Below are 18,286 nucleotides of genomic sequence, written 5' to 3' on the forward strand. Positions count from 1 at the left end.
GTGTGTGTGTGTGTGTGTGTGTGTGTGTGTGTGTGTTTTATTGTGGTTAAATATACACAACACACAATTGTTTTAGCTATATTTAAGTGTGCAGTTCTGTGACTTAAGTACCTTCACGTTGTCGTGCAGCCATCACCACCATCTGTCCCAAGAATATTTCCATCTTCCCAGCTGACACTCTGTCTCCATAAACAATATATCTCCTTTCCCCCTTCCCCCCAACCCCTGGCAACCACCATTCCATTATCTGTCTCTATGAATTTGACTCCTCTAGGTGCCTCATATAAGTAGAATCATATAGTATTTGCCCTTTTGTGACTGGTGTATTTCACTCAGAATAATGTCTTTAAGGTTCATCCATGTTGTAGCATGTGACAGGATTTCCTCCCTTTTTAAGACTGAATAATATTCCATCGATGCACATAATCACATTTTGTTTCTTCATTCATCTGTCGATGGACACTTGGGTTGCTTTTACCTTTTAGCTATTACGGATAATGCTGCTATGAACATGGTGTGTGCAAATATCTGAGTCCTTGCTTTCAGTTTTTTGGGTATCTACCCAGAAGTAGAATTTCTGGGTCATATAGTTCTATACTTAATTTTTTGAGGAACAGTAATTCATTTTTAAAAATTAATATCTGTGCGGACTCTTGGTTTCCTATTTTATTCAATGGGTTATCGTCTGTTAATAGCATTGCTTATTTTGAGGTGCAAATGTCTCTGATTTGGCCAGTGGGAGGCCCATCAAGCTGGCCCTGTATCCTTTTGACATGTTTTCATTGGAGCTGTTTCGTGCTGTGGCACAATAAGGTGTTTCAAGCTCACCTTCCTTTAACTGCCCCAGCCCTGGAGTCAGCGGTTTCTCCAAGGAGCCCAGTTCCTTTCATTGGAGAATGGTATTTAGCAACCAGGATAAGGTTACCAGGTGTACTGATGAATCCTGGGGTGTCATTGCTTTCAGGTCCTTTCAGAAGAGAGCTAGGAAAATGCGAATGTATGCGTGCATGTCTATAGTACATATACATACACAGAAACATGCATCTATATTCCTGCATCTGTATGTCTTATCTCCGTATGTGTATTAAACACTAGAGTTTGTGATGTTAGATTAGAATTCGAATCCAACACCACAGGGTTTATTCTGGCTTTCTTCCTTCCCATGTTTGTATCTCCCTCTCCAACAGTGAGACGCCTGGCTTCCATTATCCTCAATATGTTTACTTATTATTTGCTCAATCCCGCTCCATGTGTTCAATCTCCTGACCACATGGACTGTCTTTTTGGGCTTGGCCAACCAAGGGACTGGCAAAGTGCCCATTCCTCCAGCCCCAGCCCCACTGACCCTGTTTTCAGCCCCAGCAACTGTGCTGGCAGGATCCCAGGCCCCTACCACTGGACGGCAAGGTGGGGGCCGTGACCAAGGAGAAGAGAGGGGAGGGCAGGAGGGTCTTGATTTGTATTTTTATTAGCTGCTCTACTCATAGGCAGCACATCTGTGATGGTGTGGAAACTAGTGCTGACAGAATCCTTTTTTTTGTTTCTCTCTCCCTCTCTCTCTCTCTCTCTCTCTCTCTCTCTCTCTCTCTCTTTCTCCCCCCTCCCCCCTCTCTCTTTCTTTCTCAAGATGGTTTCACCCAAATATCACTGGCGTGGAGGCCGAAAACCTACTGTTGACAAGAGGAGTTGATGGCAGTTTTTTGGCAAGGCCCAGTAAAAGTAACCCTGGAGACTTCACACTTTCCGTTAGGTAAGTTGGAAGACAAAAGGAGACTCCTGAGAGTGTTTTCCAGGTAGGAAACGTGCAAACCCTCCGTGGACAGCTTGCTGCCCCCCTTTCGAGTTTGCAGGCCTGCCCGCTGCCCTGTGGTGAGGCCGGGCCCGCAGATCAGACGTGATTCAAGCCTGCTTGCGGGGCTCAGGACGGGGTCTCCTGAGTGAGAGGCTTGGAAATTCAGCCAAAGGGGGGGTGATGGTGGCCATTTCTTCTCCCCTAGACCACTGAGGATGAGTCGGAACCGAGTATAACCCATCCCTAAGCCACCCACTGCTCGCTTCCCGCTCTGGTTCCACTCATCCTGAACCCGGTTCCCTGCATTTGTCCTTCCCTTCTGTTGATCTCTTCGTGGGAAAAATACTTGTAAAGAGTTTCGTCAGATCCCTTGTCCTTTGCAAGAAATAAAACATCACTGAGGAAGTTGTGGTGCCCTGTCTGCCCCTGCCCAGTCCCATTCCCCTCCCTCCTTCCCCAGAGGAAGCCGCCCCTGAGAGGCTGGCATATACCCTTCCTGAACATGTTTTTATACTTGGACTGCACTTGGACTGTGTAGGAACAATGTCACGTTGGTGTGTGTGTTTTTAAAATTCACATCCATGGCTCTATAATGTATGTTATTATTCTGTAACTTCCTTTAAAAATTTTTAAGTTCTATGCTGGTCCATATAGGTCTAATGATTAATTTTAATGGCTATATAATATGCAAACTGTGTGAACATCCCACGGTTTATCAGCCCCCTATGGTTGGACGTTGGGTTGTTTTAAATGTTTCTGAACAGCGTGGCCAACATCCTATCACATGTCTCAGGGTAGGTGTGGGAGAATTTTCTAGAAATTTACTCACTCTTACATACTCATTGTCTTTACCCTCGCTCATTCCAAAAGCTATTGTAGAAATGAATTGCTTTGTGAGTTTGCTTTTATTTTTATTTTTAAAGAAAGATGTAAGTAAAATGTGTTTTTCAGGATTTTTTTAGGAGCCCTTTGGGACTTGGGAAGTCCCTTTTTGGTATAGATTCGTTTCTTGAGGAGTTTTCTGGGCTTTTGCCGGCACAGACGTCTAACCTAAAGTTATGTGATGTTAGATCTATAAGAGTTTGGATGGTGATTATATAACAATAACAATGATGATGGGGACTTGACATTTCCTGGGCTGCTGTGCTAAGCCCTCTATCCTCATTATTTTATTTATTTTCCACAACAACCTATGAATAAGAACCACTATTATCTTTTTTTTGTTTGTTTTGTTTTTGTTTGTTTTTTATTTTTTTATTTTATTTTCTTTAGCTGAGCCATCCTGCTACCTATTGGCAGCTCAGCTGCTGCTCAGCTCGGGCTGGACTTGAACCGCTGTTGCTCAGAGCTCAAACTCTTGAGTGAGCTCTTAACCAACTGAGCCACTCAGCCGGCCCTTGAGAACCATTATTATCTTTATCTTACATGTGAGTAAGCGGAGGCACAGAGGTTAAGTTAGTAAGTTGGTCTCAGAGCTAGTATGCAGCAGACCTAAGACTACAGAATTGGTCGGGTTTTTCCCCTTACCTTTTTGTTCTGAGATATTTCAGACCTGTAGAAAAGTTGAAGGATGAAATACAGTGAGCAACCACACTCCCTTTCCCTGTACACATTTTGCCATATTTGCTCTTTCTCTTTATGAGTGTGTGTTTGTGTGTATTATATACTTTTCCCTCCTGAACCTTTTGAAAATAAGTTGCAGATATCAGGGCATTTATGGTTACCTCTAAATACTTCGGCGTACATGTCTTATGAACCAGGAGATTCTCCTGTGTAACTACAATATCATTCTATAAAAGAAAATTTAGCATTGATTCAATGATATTATCTAATGTATAGTCATTTTTTTTTTTAAAGATTTTTTTATTGGGGAATTGGGGGGATGGGAACAGTGCTGGGGAATTGGGGAAAGGGGAACAGACAAGTTGCTGTCGTTTTGTTCTTCAATCTAGTTGTGGAGGATGTTGCTTCACTGGCCCAAGTTGGCACCATCATTGCGCTCTTCTCTGGCGAGGCAGATCAGTCGCCGGCTTCTGGACGGCCGCTCACTGCGGCTGCTGGCCGCTCACGCTGGCTGCTGGCCACACACGGTAGCCCATGGCAATCCACTGCCACAGGGACTGCAGCCCACGCCGTCGCCGGCGACTCACGGCAGCCCAGCTCCAGGTTGAGCTGTTGTTCAGCATCTTAGCTGTGGAGGGCAGTGTCACTGGCCCTCCCTCATATGTGGGATCCGAACCGGGGCCCTCTGGCATCCCAAGCGAGTTCTTAACCAACGCGCCACTCGGCCGGCCCTAATGTATAGTCATTTTTGAATTTCCCTCATTATTTGAATACTGGCTTTTGAGGCCCTCCCAATATTTCACATCAGGAAGCACATAGTATCTGTTTGCCCCATCTTTTGGTGTTTATGCTCTTGGAGGGTCATTGCGTCTAGGCCCTTACAGCAGACAGAGCTGGGAAATAAATATTTACATATTTAAAACCAAGTGTTCATACTGATAGTTCCAGTTCAACTCAACTTCCTCACCTTTCCCCATTCCATGTTTGTGTTTCTCTTCTCCTGTAGGGAGAACAGTATCAATAGATGACCTCATTTGCCCAACCCTGTAATACAAGCATAGACTCAGAATGACTATATCATTATCATTTCTAATTACCCCGTTAAGTAAAGTTCATGATTTCTTTGGAGTCCTTTTGTTCTTCAAATGGATCCCACTTAGGGTGTACAGTCAGTGCTATGTTCAAAAGTCACAGGAATTCATTTTCTGTGAAGTTAATGAACTTACTACAAAGTTAGATTCATTTCTTTCATTTTGTATTCAGTCTTTTTGTTATGCATTCAGTTTTTTGGTCTTTGTTGGTTTAATTTTTTTTGAGTGTGTGAAACATTTATAAGATTTAAAAGTACACTATATAAAAAGGTATATTCTTGGGCCGGCCGAGTGACTCAGTTGGTTAAGAGCTCGCTCAAGAGTTTGAGCTCTGAGCAACAGGGTTGCCGGTTCAATTCCCGGCCCAAGTGAGCTGCTGTTGAGCTGCCAACAGGTGGCAGGATGGCTCAGCTAAAAAAAAAAAATAATAATAATAAAAAAATAAATAAAAATAAAAAATAAATAAAAAGGTATATTCTCAGAAATCTCGTTCTTATCCCTTACCCCTTGGACGCCATTTCCTTCTGTCCCTGTGGGTAACCATTTCCGTTAATTTCTGATTTACCCTTCTGTGTTTCTTTCTACACATGAAGTAGAACATTAAATACATTCCTTTGTAGTTTACTCTTTTCACTTCCATTAATCTTTTAGTACTCCTTCTCATCATTTTAATCAACTGTATAGCATATAACTTGATACAATTTCCTACAGATGGGAATTGGTTTCCAATATTTTACAATGATATATAATGCCACAATGAATATAATAAACTTTTGCATATGTTTTGTGCTTTTGGACATGTATCTTCAAGTTGAATTGCTGGGAGTGAGATGACTGGGGCAGAGAGTAAAAGTATGTGTAGTGTGGTTTTTTTCATATTCCCCTCTGTAGTGACGACAGTAGTATCATGACTGTACCGTTTTCACTCCCACCAGCAGTGGATGCGAGTACTTGTTTTTCCACAGCGCCACTAGCTGAGTGTTGTCTGGATTTTCGTTTTGACCAACATGATAGGTGAGAAATGATGTCTCAGTGAATTTTAATTTTCATTTCTCCAGTAGTTGAAGCGGAACATCTTTTCATCAAGTTTAAAAGCCACTTGTATTAATATATCTTTTTCGTGAACTGTCTTAGAATCGGTACTTTTAACAACTCTGCAACACTACCAAGTTTCACTTTTTATGTTTCCTTATAGATGATACATGTTATAGATACTGTAATATATGTATGTGTGTGCACACATGCATATATGATATGCTTATTCCGGTTCTCTGCAGGCAATCTAACCTTTTTGTTATGTGCCCATGCTGAAAAATTGGTGATTATATTGCCTTATATTCAGTCCATCACAGAAGGCCCTCCTTTTTTAATTTTGAGGGGAAAAAATACAGAAAAATACAAAAATTTATGAACAATCACCTGTGTTGTATTTATTGCCAGTCATTTTTTTCTTCAAAATAAAATAATAACATAAAGCCAAGTTTCCCTTACCACCCTTGATCCTGTTTTTCCCTTTGTCATGAGTTTCTGCCTAGTTCATTAAAACAATAGTACACACATTTATAATGTAATAAATAATATACTATATAAAGAATAATTTATAATAATAAAGTATACATATGTGTATGTATGTCTGTGTCATGAACAATATATAGCGTTACTTGTGTGTGTTCTTAAATTTTCATAAATGGCGTGTGCTAAGCATATCATTTTGCATTGTGTCTCTCTCGTGCAGCATTAGGCCTTCGAGATCCTTCCGTATTGCTGTATATTGATCTAGTCCATACCTGAACGTCTTTGTGTTATGTCATTAAGTATAGGCTGGAAATTACAAGCTCAGGCGTTAAAATAGAGTGAGCCGTAGCTGGAGGTGCGTGGCCTGAAGTGCCTTTTTACCCACTAGAAAAGGTTGTCACCAAAAACCAGGAGTAGATCTTGTCACTAACATTAAGGGGTTGATTTTTCTCACTTTCCTTAGTTCCCATCTTCCTTTTCTTTAGCAGAAATGTGTTTATGTTTCCCAGCAGCTTTATCAATAATGATACAGGGTCAGACTAAAAATAAATATATGTCAGTGGTTACCCCACGGGGTTGCCAGACTGCTAGGGTCCACCTAGGTGATAATGGGCATCCTGGAGATGTATTTAGTAGTTCAGAAAACCAAATGGGAATCAAAGACTGCTTAGGCGAACTAAAATATCCAGTGTTAGAAACTTTTGGCCAGTGTTACGTCAACTCAGTGGAATAATATGTTAGTCATGTCATGCTGGAAACTATCAATTATATGTGTCTTTCAAATGATTTTTTAAGATACAATTATATACAGTATCTGAAGTATACAGTGAGATGAATTTTGGCAACTGTGTATATGCATGTAACCAACACCCCAGTGAAAATAGTTTTTCCATCACCCTAGAAAGTTCCTTGTGCCCGCTTTCTACTATCCCTCCCTCAAAGAGGCAACCACTATTCTCATCTCTATCCCTATAGACTAATTTTGCTTATTCTACAATTTCCTATAAATGAAATCATATAGTATATACTCTTTTCTGTCTGGTTTCTTTCTCTTAACATAATGTTTTTGAGATTCATCCATGTTGTTGCGTGTATCAGTGAATTTTTTTTTAATTGATGTGTGGTATTCTATTGTATGAGTATGCAATTATTTGCTTATCCATTTTGGCTATAAATATTTGAGTTTTCAGTTTTTTTCTATTATAAATAAGGCTGCAATGAATAGTCTTATACAAGTCATTTGGGAGCCATACAGTTTCATTTCTTTTGGGCAAGATACTTAGGAGTGGATTTACTGGATTATACAGTAAATATATGTTTGTTTCGCTTTAATTATATGTCTTGATTAATGATGAGAAAAATGATTGTCACATAATATATTCAATTTGATAGGTATGACTTTCAAAGTCGAAGTTGTACAAGGGAAAGAAACTAATAAGCGGAGTTCTTTTTGTTGAAATCATTTTGTGGTTATTTCACTCATTGCATTTCTTACAGGGAAAGTGTAAACTCGTTCCTTGGGTTTGTGTTAATGTTTAGGTGAAATCTGATAATGAATATGAGATCCACGTTTACTAGTGTAGCTCTTTATTTTTTCCCCCCTGCCTTCCTAATGGACTATTTTAGAAGAAATGGCGCTGTCACCCACATCAAGATTCAGAACACTGGTGATTACTATGACTTGTACGGAGGGGAGAAGTTTGCCACTTTGGCTGAGCTGGTTCAGTATTACATGGAACATCATGGACAATTAAAAGAGAAGAACGGAGATGTTATTGAGCTCAAATATCCTCTGAACTGTGCAGATCCTACCTCTGAAAGGTCAGTGACGTTTTAGTAACACCAGAGTCTGTGCATCTCTCCCATGCCTTAGGTGTTATGTGAATGCATCATGGGACTTTGGCGTGTATGAGTTTGTCGAGTTGCGATGTTTTTTTTTTTCTTGGCTTTTAATGAAAACATTTTTTTCAATTACAGTTGACATTCAGTATATTAGGTTCAGGTGTACAGCATAGTGATTAGACATTTATATAACTTAGGAAGTGATCCCCTTGGTAAATCTTGCACCCACCTGACACCATATAGAGTTATTACCATATTATTGACCGTGTTCCCTAAGCTGTGCTTTACATCCCCATGACTGTTTTGTAACTGCCAATCTGTATTTCTTAATCCCTTCGCTTTTTTCACCCCAAGCTGCAGTCTTTAAAGTTTTATTAAATAAAGTAAGAGTAACAGGATCAGGTTATTCTCAGTGTCTTTTTGCAAAAGTTTTAGTCACTGTTTCTGACACTCATTCTACGGGGGTCTCAGACTATTCCTGTATATGCAGTAATTTTAAGACTGTTGAGCTGCAGCTGATCATCTTTTGAGAGTTATGAGAGGAAAACAAATGATACTGGAGACACCAAAATCCCAGCGGTTCTGGGTGGTAGCTCTCGACCCGTTATTCAGCAGTGCCACCAACAGATGTCAGTTTAAGCTCAGAAGTGGAAGAGCGGAGAGCTCTGAGGGTCTGATTTTTCGTCAGCTCTTTTCTGTCATCCACAAATGTATGAGAATGACCTTGCTTAGAGGGAATCGTATTATTTCAGAGCTCTTCCCTCTCCCCCCGACCCATGTTAGATCGAAGCTGATGTAAGCTGCGGCTTGACTTAATTTGTATTGATTTTATTGGTTTTTCTCCATTCCCAGTCCCCTCTGACTCAGTACAAATGCAGGGTGTCTTAATTAGGTTTGTATATTTTGTATCTTCAGGTAGTTTTCTTCAACTTGCACCTCTATGTCAATGCTATTATATGCTGATAATTTGTTTCTCCAGCTACCACTGTAGCTTCAAGCAAAAGGCTGTCTGCCAGCTCTGTGCAGTTTATTTCTAAATTTTACTCTGTTCAGTTGAGGGTGGATGAAAAATAACTCCAAGTATGCTCCTTTAGTGATGAGCTATAGCATTATCAGCCATGACAGTGCTTGTTTTCTTACCGAGAGCCTGAGGGGAAAAGCCACATTATTAACATAACCGTGTTAAGATGTTTTCTGTAGTAACTTAGAGTAATGTTGTCACAGAGCCTGTCCTTGGACGTCCTATGGCAAGACTCTGGTGTGCTGGTTAAAAATGCAGATTGCTGGACCCCATTCAGAATTAGAGTATTGGCATGTCTGGTTGTGAGCAGTGGGAATTCACATTTTCAGCAAAAATCCCTCACCCCTACTCCAAGTCTCATATGCATTACATTTTGAAATGATAACCCAATATTCAGGCCACAGATGTTGACAGCAAACTTGGAGGCTGTCCAAGTGTAAGTTGAAAATATGGAAAAATTTGAAATGCTTGAATTAATTTATAATGAAGATCCTTTGTAAGTTTGGTTCACATGCCAGAGCAAGGACAAACTTTCAAAGGATTCTCTGTCTCTACCACAACTTTCAAGTATAATTTCTTTAAATGGCCGTGATTACATAGTCCTTTTAGTGTTGGGCATGAAGAAATGACAAATTATGTTTTTAAAAGATGGGAGATGTAAAAGACGTAGGAAAGGGCCGGCCGAGTGGCTCAGTTGGTTAAGAGCTCAGTTGGTCAAGAGTGCGAGCTCTGAGCAACAGGGTCGCTCAGTCCCGGCCCGAGCTGAGCTGCCGCTGAGCTGCCAACAGGTGGCAGGATGGCTCAGCTTAAAAAAAAAAAAAAAAAGACATAGGCAAGATGGAGGAGAGTTGTCTCCAAATGACAGTGGGCTCATTTAAGAAGCCTAATAGTCTTCTTGACATCTTTGTCATTTTTCCTGCCTGCTTGGGTTGCAAATTCTGTCTGATGTGGGATCGCTTCAGTTTCTTGGACGGAACATGTCTGTTTTTTAATTGTGTTTATTGTGTTTAGGGGAGCTGACTCTCTATGGTAGCTTTGTGAAAGAATGTTGTGAACCCATGGCAGAACTCAATTTATTTTCATTTAAAACAATGTAGGTGGTTTCATGGACACCTCTCTGGAAAAGAAGCAGAGAAGTTACTGACTGAGAAAGGAAAGCATGGGAGCTTCCCGGTCTGAGAGAGCCAGAGCCACCCCGGAGATTTTGTTCTCTCTGTCCGAACCGGTGACGACAAGGGGGAGAGCAGTGACGGCAAGTCCAAAGTGACCCACGTCATGATCCGCTGCCAGGTAAAGCCTCAGTTGATTTGAACTATGGGTCCGGCAAAACGTCATCTTCGGGTGATTTTTCTGCTGGGAAAAGATAGACGCCATTATTTCCAAAGTCAGATTGTCCTCGCTTATGTGATCAGGGGCTTCTACACTTTTAGTACATTGCTCATTATCATCCCTTGAGGATTTCAGAACTGGATTAAATTATTTATTTCCAGTCTCTCTGACAGATTCAGTCACGCCTCAGTGTCACCTTCTGCCCTGTGGCATCTAATCTGTTTCCGCTCGATGGCCGCTGGAGTCGGCCTGTGTCTGTTTCTAAAGTGATGGCCTCGGCTCCTTCTTAGGCTTGTCCTGGTCTAGCTTGTGACTGCAGTTGCCTTCATGTTACACGTCCCTGCAGTAAGGACGGGAGACCTGAACTCACTATTTCTTGTTTTTAATGTGGTGACGGGACCAAGTAGGCTGATTCTTGGGTGATTATTGTCAAACTTTATTTTGGCATCGTTTCCAATAGAAACTGTCGGTTCACTATTGCTTCAGTTTTTAAATTAAAAAACAACAAAAAAACAGCTTAATGAGATATAATCCACACACTGTATAATTCAACCCTTTAGAGTGGACCATTTAGTGGTTTTTAGTGTATTTACAAATTATATAACCACGAACACTATGTAATTCCAGAACATTTTCATCACCCCAGAAAGAAACCCTGTGTCCATTACCAGTCACTCCCCATTTTTTCCCACCCCCAGCTCCTGGCAACCACTTTTTGTTTCTATGGATTTGCCTATTTTGGACATTTCATGTAGATAGAATCATATAATAATGTGACCTTTTGTGTCTGGCTTCTTTTACTTAGCATAATATTTTCAAGGTTTCTCTATGTCGTAATGTGTATCAGTAATTTATTGTCAAATATTCCATTCTATGGATATATACCACATTTTGTTTACCCATTAAAAAATAACGGACATTTTGGCAATTATGAATAATGCTGCCAAGAACATTTGTGTGCAAGTTTTTGTGATATTCTCCATTTGCTCATATTTTCTTCTAATTTGTAAAGTGTAGTTTCCCTTAATTCTTTGAACATATTTATATTAAGCTGATTAATTGTCTGTCCCTGGGATTTCTGTTGACTGCTCTGTTCCCCCTATGAATGAGTCATACGTTCCTGTTCTTTGCATGTCTCATACTTTTTGTTAGAAACTATACATTTTAAATAATATAATGTGGTGACTTGGGAAATCAGATACCTTCCTTTGCCAGGGTTTTTGTGCTTTTTATTGTTGCTACACTTGTTGCTGTTTGTGTGTTTGGTGACTTTCCTGGACCCACTCGGTAAAGTCTGTATTCGTGGTCACGTGCGGCCCCTTTAGTCTTTGCTTGGTTAGTTTAGTGGTCCGTTGATTATTAGAGATTACCTTACATGCCTTGAGCCATTAAATCTCCTAGCCTTTGCCAAAGGGGTATGTGTGTGTGTGTGTGTGGGGGGGGGCATGCCTTTAACACTCTGGCAGCTTAAAACTCCGCCTTAGCCTTCATTTCCTGTGTGCAGAACCGCAAGGTCAACTAGAGGTGAAGACTGGGGCCATCTCAGATCTTGGACTTCACCATGGTCTTCTAGATTCTCAAGAATATGTTGGAGGTTTTCAGAGCCCCTGATGGTCATTGCCTAGATTTTCCTTTTAAGTTTTTGGTCAGCCTCTTATTTGCCCTCACTGGTGTTGCCCCCTCAGGCAGCTGTGATATTAAGCAGTTGCTGCTGATTGTTTTTGGCAGATCCCCTGCAGACAAGGCTGAGTGAACCCTGATAATGAAAAGACAAGTTCGGAAAACAGGGCTTTTCCAGGAAGCTGCTAAACAGGCCGAATAGTGATTCTTCTCTGGGGACAGGTCTCTTAAGAGAGCTCCACATCCCCTCTGTCCCCTCTTGTGCTCAGCTGCTTGTTTTCATATCTATTGAGGCTGTTGGTTTTCAAAGCTACTGAGGAGCTGGGGAGAGGTGAGAGGTAGGAGGGCAAGTTAAAACATCACAGTTTGCTGTTTTTACCAAGATCTATCATTTTTCTTTTTTCTTTTTTTTTAGCTGAGCCACCCTGCCATCTGTTGGCAGCTCAGCTCGGGCCAGGAATTGAACCCGCGACCCTGTTCCTCAGCGCTCACCCTCTTGAGCGAGCTCTTAACCAACTGAGCCACTTGGCTGACCCCGATCTATCGTTTTTCTTGAATGAATACTCCTTGGACTATTGCAAGTTCTTGTTTAATTTTTCAGAGTTCTGAAAAAGTTGATGACAATTTTTGCCAGTGTTCCTGTTGCTTTTAGGGAAGAGCCAATTTTTCAGAGGTCTTTACTTTGTCATTCTGAAAATTTTATTTTTAAGTAAAAGATTGTACCCAAATATCTTCATCTATATTATTTCTAGGGTTTTATATTTCCTGAGTTTAACTGTTTTCCTGTTGTTTCCCTTAAGTAGCCTATTCTGATCTATGGAGCAGAGAAACTTTCCTGGTTTCTGCTTTTAATTTTTATTAGAAGATGAAAGTAAAGGCACGTGTATTGGGCTTCAGTGCTGTCTCACCAGCCTTGGAGTTTGTTGTGTTTCAGAGAGAAATGACTTTACCTTCTATTCAGCAGTCTTATGTATAGTCACTTAACCTAGAATAATAGAAAAGGGTAAAGAATACTGTTTTTCATTTCTTTAACTATTTAGTTAACTTACGAAGGAGAAACTTTCTTGTGGCCTAGTTGATGTTAGATGCTTGTTTAGAGCTTCTCATACCTCCCGATGCACTCTTTCACTTCGGGTCAGCCATTTCATTTTCATTATCCTGTTATATCCTTTCCTTTGTGCTAGTACAGCTGTTGGGGAAACTAACTTAACATAAAGGTAATATGTGTGTGTGTGTGTGTGTGTGTGTGTGTGTGTGTGTGTGTGTGTTTATTTATTTATTTGTCTTGAAAGGAACTGAAATACGATGTTGGTGGAGGAGAACGGTTTGACTCTTTGACCGATCTTGTGGAGCATTACAAGAAGAACCCCATGGTAGAGACGTTGGGCACAGTGCTACAACTCAAGCAGGTGAGCATATTGGAACGCTAAAGCGCCATCTCCTTTTAGAGCTGAAAACATCCCAATATAGAGTATTCCAAAAATGCAGAAGTAGAATAGTATCACGGACCTCCATGTACTCATCACCCAGCTTCAGTTACAATCAGCGCATCAAATCTTATTTCAGTTCTTACTCTACTCGCCCCCCTCCTCCTGGTATTTCAAAACAAATTCCCGATATAATGTCATTTCCATGACTGTCTCCATTTGCATCTCTAAAAGGCCTTACAGAGTTTTTAAAGTACCTTCAGGTGATCGAACTTACTCATTTTGGAGTTATTGCGATTTCAGAGTTCACTCTGATCACTTAGTGGCAAATGAGATTATCTCTCTGTGTTGTGGTCTGTTTATCAAGAAGAACAGATTGAATTTATATCAGCAGAATAAAGGGTATGTGGAGATTGGAGAAAGATATGTTTCCTAATAGAACAGAAAAGAAAGTGAAACTATTTGGAAAATGTTTATTGTGAATTACTGGGTCCTGTGAACTTCCTGTCCTTGCTTTTATAAACACCAAAACAGAAGTCTTTTTTTTTTTTTTTCATTAACACTTTCTTCTTTAATGCTTTCTTCATTTCCCACCAACTGCTGAATTTGATCAGCCCCTCAACACAACTCGTATCAATGCTGCTGAAATAGAAAGCCGGGTTCGAGAACTAAGCAAATTAGCCGAGACCACAGATAAAGTCAAACAAGGCTTTTGGGAAGAATTTGAGGTAAGTTATTAATTTTTTTTTTACATGAGTTAATTAAGTCCTATTTTTATTAGACGAGGAGTTGGTCTTCTGTTTGCAATTGGATCTGAAAACCTTGAATCCGTGTCCTTTTTTAATTCTGCCATTGATTGACATGGACCAAGTTGCTGAGGGGGCTTCTTTGAAATAGAAGGGCACTGTTTTCTGGACATGGGAGTTGGCAGTTAATATGAAACGGGTGAGCCAGTAGCTCCATTTGGCTCTTTTGGTTTGCTGGCAGAAACCCAGAAAAACAAAAGGATCTAATTCCTTGGGAAGACTTCCAGCATTGGCTGGGGTCTACAGAAAGAATCTATAGCCTTATTGCAATGAAGAAGTAAGTAAAAGCAAAATAGCTCATGGTGGCTTTAATTTGGGCCGCCAAATTTGTAACTTTGGGGAGTTGGAAGTTAAGTGAAATGATTTCTTTCCTGAAACCGGCTTGGGTAGGAGAATGTCCTCATTGGGAAAGTGCTGTGTTCCTGCTGTTCTCTGATATGTCACTTCCCATCATATTATAATCTCATTCTCGTTCTTCTCATCCATCTGACAGACAACTTCCTCAAAAAACAGGATTGTGCCCTATTTACCTTCATAGTTATCCGTAGCATGCAGCACAGAGCCTGGTACAAAACCCAGAAACTCCATAGATGGTTCATTATTCCATTCTTTTGTAGGACTTTAGAATTTGCAAATACTTGTGGAATGATTGGCCAGATGAAGTCATTTTCGCGACAGTATGTCAGATCAACTTATTGAGATATTATTTCTGTTTTACAGATAAGGGGCCTGAGGCTCAGGGAGGTGAATGAATTGCCTTTCCACAAATGTTGATTCCATTGCGGCAGTGGGGATGGGTACAGAGTAGATCACTCACAGTCCTTGCTCAGCGTTGCTGAACAGAGACTTGAACTCAGGTTTATTCTCTTATACCAGCTATTGGCTTAGTCACCGAGGATACCATGGCAAACAGGATGAATGGGGTTTCTGTCTTTAGGCACCATCCAGCTGAGAGAGGGGAGACAGTGATGAAAAGCATCACTGAAAAAGGGATGACAAACTTAATAAGATAGAATTTAAAAATCTCAAGCTCAGGATTCTCTTAATTGTATCCTGCCAGCCTAGATAACAAAAGGCAGCATTTCAACATTTATTGACTTACATTTACTTCATTTCAGTTAGTCTTTATAAAGCCTCATGAGGTAGGTGGATAAGTACAGAAATTTTAGAAGCCTTACATCAAAATTTGAATGAAAAACCTGTTTTTCAAAAGTGTTTATTATGTAAAATTGCAAATGTATACCAAAGCAGGGAGAATGGGCTAATCACAGCAATATACCTGTCACTCAGCATTAGCAGTTGTTGATATGTGGCAGTCTTTTTAACTACACCCCTGTTACCCCCCCAGCCTTGGCTTATCGCAAATCCCAGATGTCATTTCATCTTGAACTTTCATTTCAGAAATTATAGCCAGAATATTATCACAGCTAAAACTATTAACGAGAATTCCTTACTATTAACACCTGTTTACATTTTCCTGACACACACAACACACACACACACACACACACACACACACGCACACACACAGAGTTTGTTTGAATTGCAGTTTGTTTGATGGGAAGTGCTTCCACCACCTCCCTCCACTTGATTATGAAAAATTTTCAAGTGTATATAAAATAGATTTGTATAAAGAACTCCCATGTACCATTATCAGCTTCATCGGTTACCCCAGACATCATATATTATTTTATTCATAGATATTTCATTATTTATGGAATCCTTAAAAAATTTAACCAATGTGGGCTCATTCATTTCCTTGTCTAAAAAGAAGAGAAAACCCACGGTAGAGCGGCTCTGTTCCTTCTGGACATAGGAATCTCTGTGGTTTGACTACGCTGGGTGAAGATAAAATCTGTGATTGTTGTCCTGGATAAAAAACAAACAACCAAAATGCTACTACCACATCTGAAAAAGATAACGAAAATTCATCAAATATGCAGTCATTGTTCTGATTATGGTAGCTGTCTTATAATTTAAAAAAATGTTTGTTGTATTATTATTTAGGTAAATTACACACATACCTCTCTTTTTAAAAATCTTAAGTCTCAGGGCCGGCCGAGTGGCTCAGTTGGTTAAGAGCTCGCTCAAGAGTGCGAGCTCTGAGCAACATCAGTTCGAGTCCCGGCCTGAGCTGAGTTGCTGCTGAGCTGCCAACAGGTGGCAGGATGACTCAGCTAAAAAAAACACCAAAAAACAAAAACTTAAATCTCTTTAATATTTTGACTCTGTTTCTATCCTCTCCCATTCTCTCCCTGAGAAATGTCAAATGATATTTCAAATTCAGGACTTCAGGGTTTTTACTAACCTCATTGGTCTCACCCCTGTGTCTCCTTTCTTCTATGCCAAACATCCCACTTCTTGAAGCCATAATATGATTACTTATTTGCTTTATCCCACATTGCACATGCAACAGTTTCAGAATAATAAGATTTCTGCTATTCCCAATAATATGATTACTGAAAACAATTTAATATTTTTTCCAGTTTGTTTTGTTTTTTTAATCTTTAGGGCAGAGCCTAGAGATGTATAGTCAAATAACTGTGCTTTGAACTCATTTGTAATATTTTTTTCTCTGTGTGATTATACACTAGCTGGATATACAATTAGGTTATGTTTCATTTTATGTTTGGATTTTAGGTCTTTTCTATAATTCTATAAAGGTTTTATTTATAATTATATAAACTATTGCCTTTGAGTCTAAAGCCAAATCTAAAAAGTAATTCAAAGAAGTCTACCTTCTATCCTTATCTTTTCCTCCCTTTGTGTATAGCCATTTTCTAAAAAGTTGTAATTTATTGTTACATTTTTAAAAGTATAAGAAAACATATATCTGTGTTTCCATAGCTCATTCTTTCATGGATAAATAGTAGCATACCTTTATACACTTTTATCCAATTTGCTTCTTTCACTGTCCTGGAGATCACTCCATAGTAGTGTCTAGAGATAGTCTTCATTCATTTTTACTGCATAGAACTCCATTGGTGTGGACATTCTATAGTTTATTCAACCTATTCATGGACATTTGGATAGTTTCCAAATGTGTTACAAAGAAGATACAATAATAGCCTTGAGTATGCATCTTTTTCTATTTTTGTTGACTATTGTTAATATTAACGTTTTTAATGTTTCAGGTTAAAAATGATGTTAGTTATTTATCTTTAATTTTTGTTATATATCGTACATGATTTTGGTTACCATATTTGAAGTCTGAAAAATGCCGTTTTTGGTTAAAATTGAAAGATGTTGAACCTTTTTGGTAAATCTAATAGTGAGCTATTTTATAATCTAGGCCCATTTTATGGTACACTTCCTTTGAAAATGGTAGCTGAGGTGATCCTTTGTATAGATCACTTTTCCCATAAAGTGACTATGAACTTTAAAAAAATTACAGCAATAAGGCGGGTATCTGGTGGCTTCTGTAACACAAACTTCACTTAAGGTGATGCTTAGGGAAACAAAGCCAAACCTTCCCAAAGAGCTTGTGACAGTAGAGGTGTTTTCAAGATTCCATTGGTGGGGTCAAGATATGAACTTGGAAGGAAGTCCTAGCCTGACTTTTCCGGTAATGGAAAAAGAACACTGACCTGATGGTTTCACTCTGTGACATCTCCAAGTCAAGTCATCTTTTATACATTGTTAACAACAAAGGGGGGGGGGTTGAGTTGGCTTTCAGGAGAAATGAAAAAAAAAAAAAGATCACATCTGTGTACTCTACAAGTTCTCCATAGAGGTCAGGCCAAGGTCATAAGTTGTTGTCCACTAAATCGGGGCACTGACATTCATTTAAACTGGAGCTAGCTCTACATAGCTGATGGCCTGTTTTCTAGATCTCTCATGCACCTGCTTCTCAAATCCAGTCCATTTAAAAAAATTGCCCTTTAAGGTTGGGGTCAGGGGAATAAGTCTGAGAACAGAACAAACCATTATAGAAAAAAACAGATATGTGGAAGCAGAGATTCATGATAACCTAAGTCCTCTGAAACTGGGGTTTTTTCCACAGTAGCAAGGCATTAATGTGTGAGTGGTTGTGCGTTAGTTGTTTCCTGGAAGGTGGTAAATTTGGGATCAGGTCCTTCTTACCGTGTGCTCTGATAGTCTTTCAAGTACCAGAGCTCTCAATTGCAGTGCCATAATTTAATTCTGACAGCTGTTGGGTTGTTGGAAAAGTCATGACATATTTTTTTCTATGTTTGTTCATTGCAAAAATGAGCCATGACTTTTCCGACAACCCAATATGTTTTGTTTGTCTGTATGCCCAAGTCCTGTTTATCTGTAAA

At 39.7% G+C, this 18,286-nt stretch overlaps 1 protein-coding gene across 1 annotated transcript in view; it reads left to right on the top strand.

Moving 5' to 3' along the window:
- The window catches only part of PTPN11 (protein tyrosine phosphatase non-receptor type 11), a 79,757-nt gene that overhangs the window by 16,228 nt on the left and 45,243 nt on the right, over positions 1 to 18,286 (top strand). Inside the window, 5 exon segments of the mRNA XM_019641630.1 lie at positions 1,628 to 1,750; positions 7,588 to 7,782; positions 9,922 to 10,114; positions 13,066 to 13,182; positions 13,815 to 13,928. Of these exon segments, the coding sequence (XP_019497175.1) occupies positions 1,628 to 1,750; positions 7,588 to 7,782; positions 9,922 to 10,114; positions 13,066 to 13,182; positions 13,815 to 13,928 (742 nt within the window).

This window comes from Hipposideros armiger, unplaced genomic scaffold (assembly GCF_001890085.2).
Source record: "Hipposideros armiger isolate ML-2016 unplaced genomic scaffold, ASM189008v1 scaffold_62, whole genome shotgun sequence".
In the NCBI taxonomy this organism is placed as follows: domain Eukaryota; kingdom Metazoa; phylum Chordata; class Mammalia; order Chiroptera; family Hipposideridae; genus Hipposideros; species Hipposideros armiger.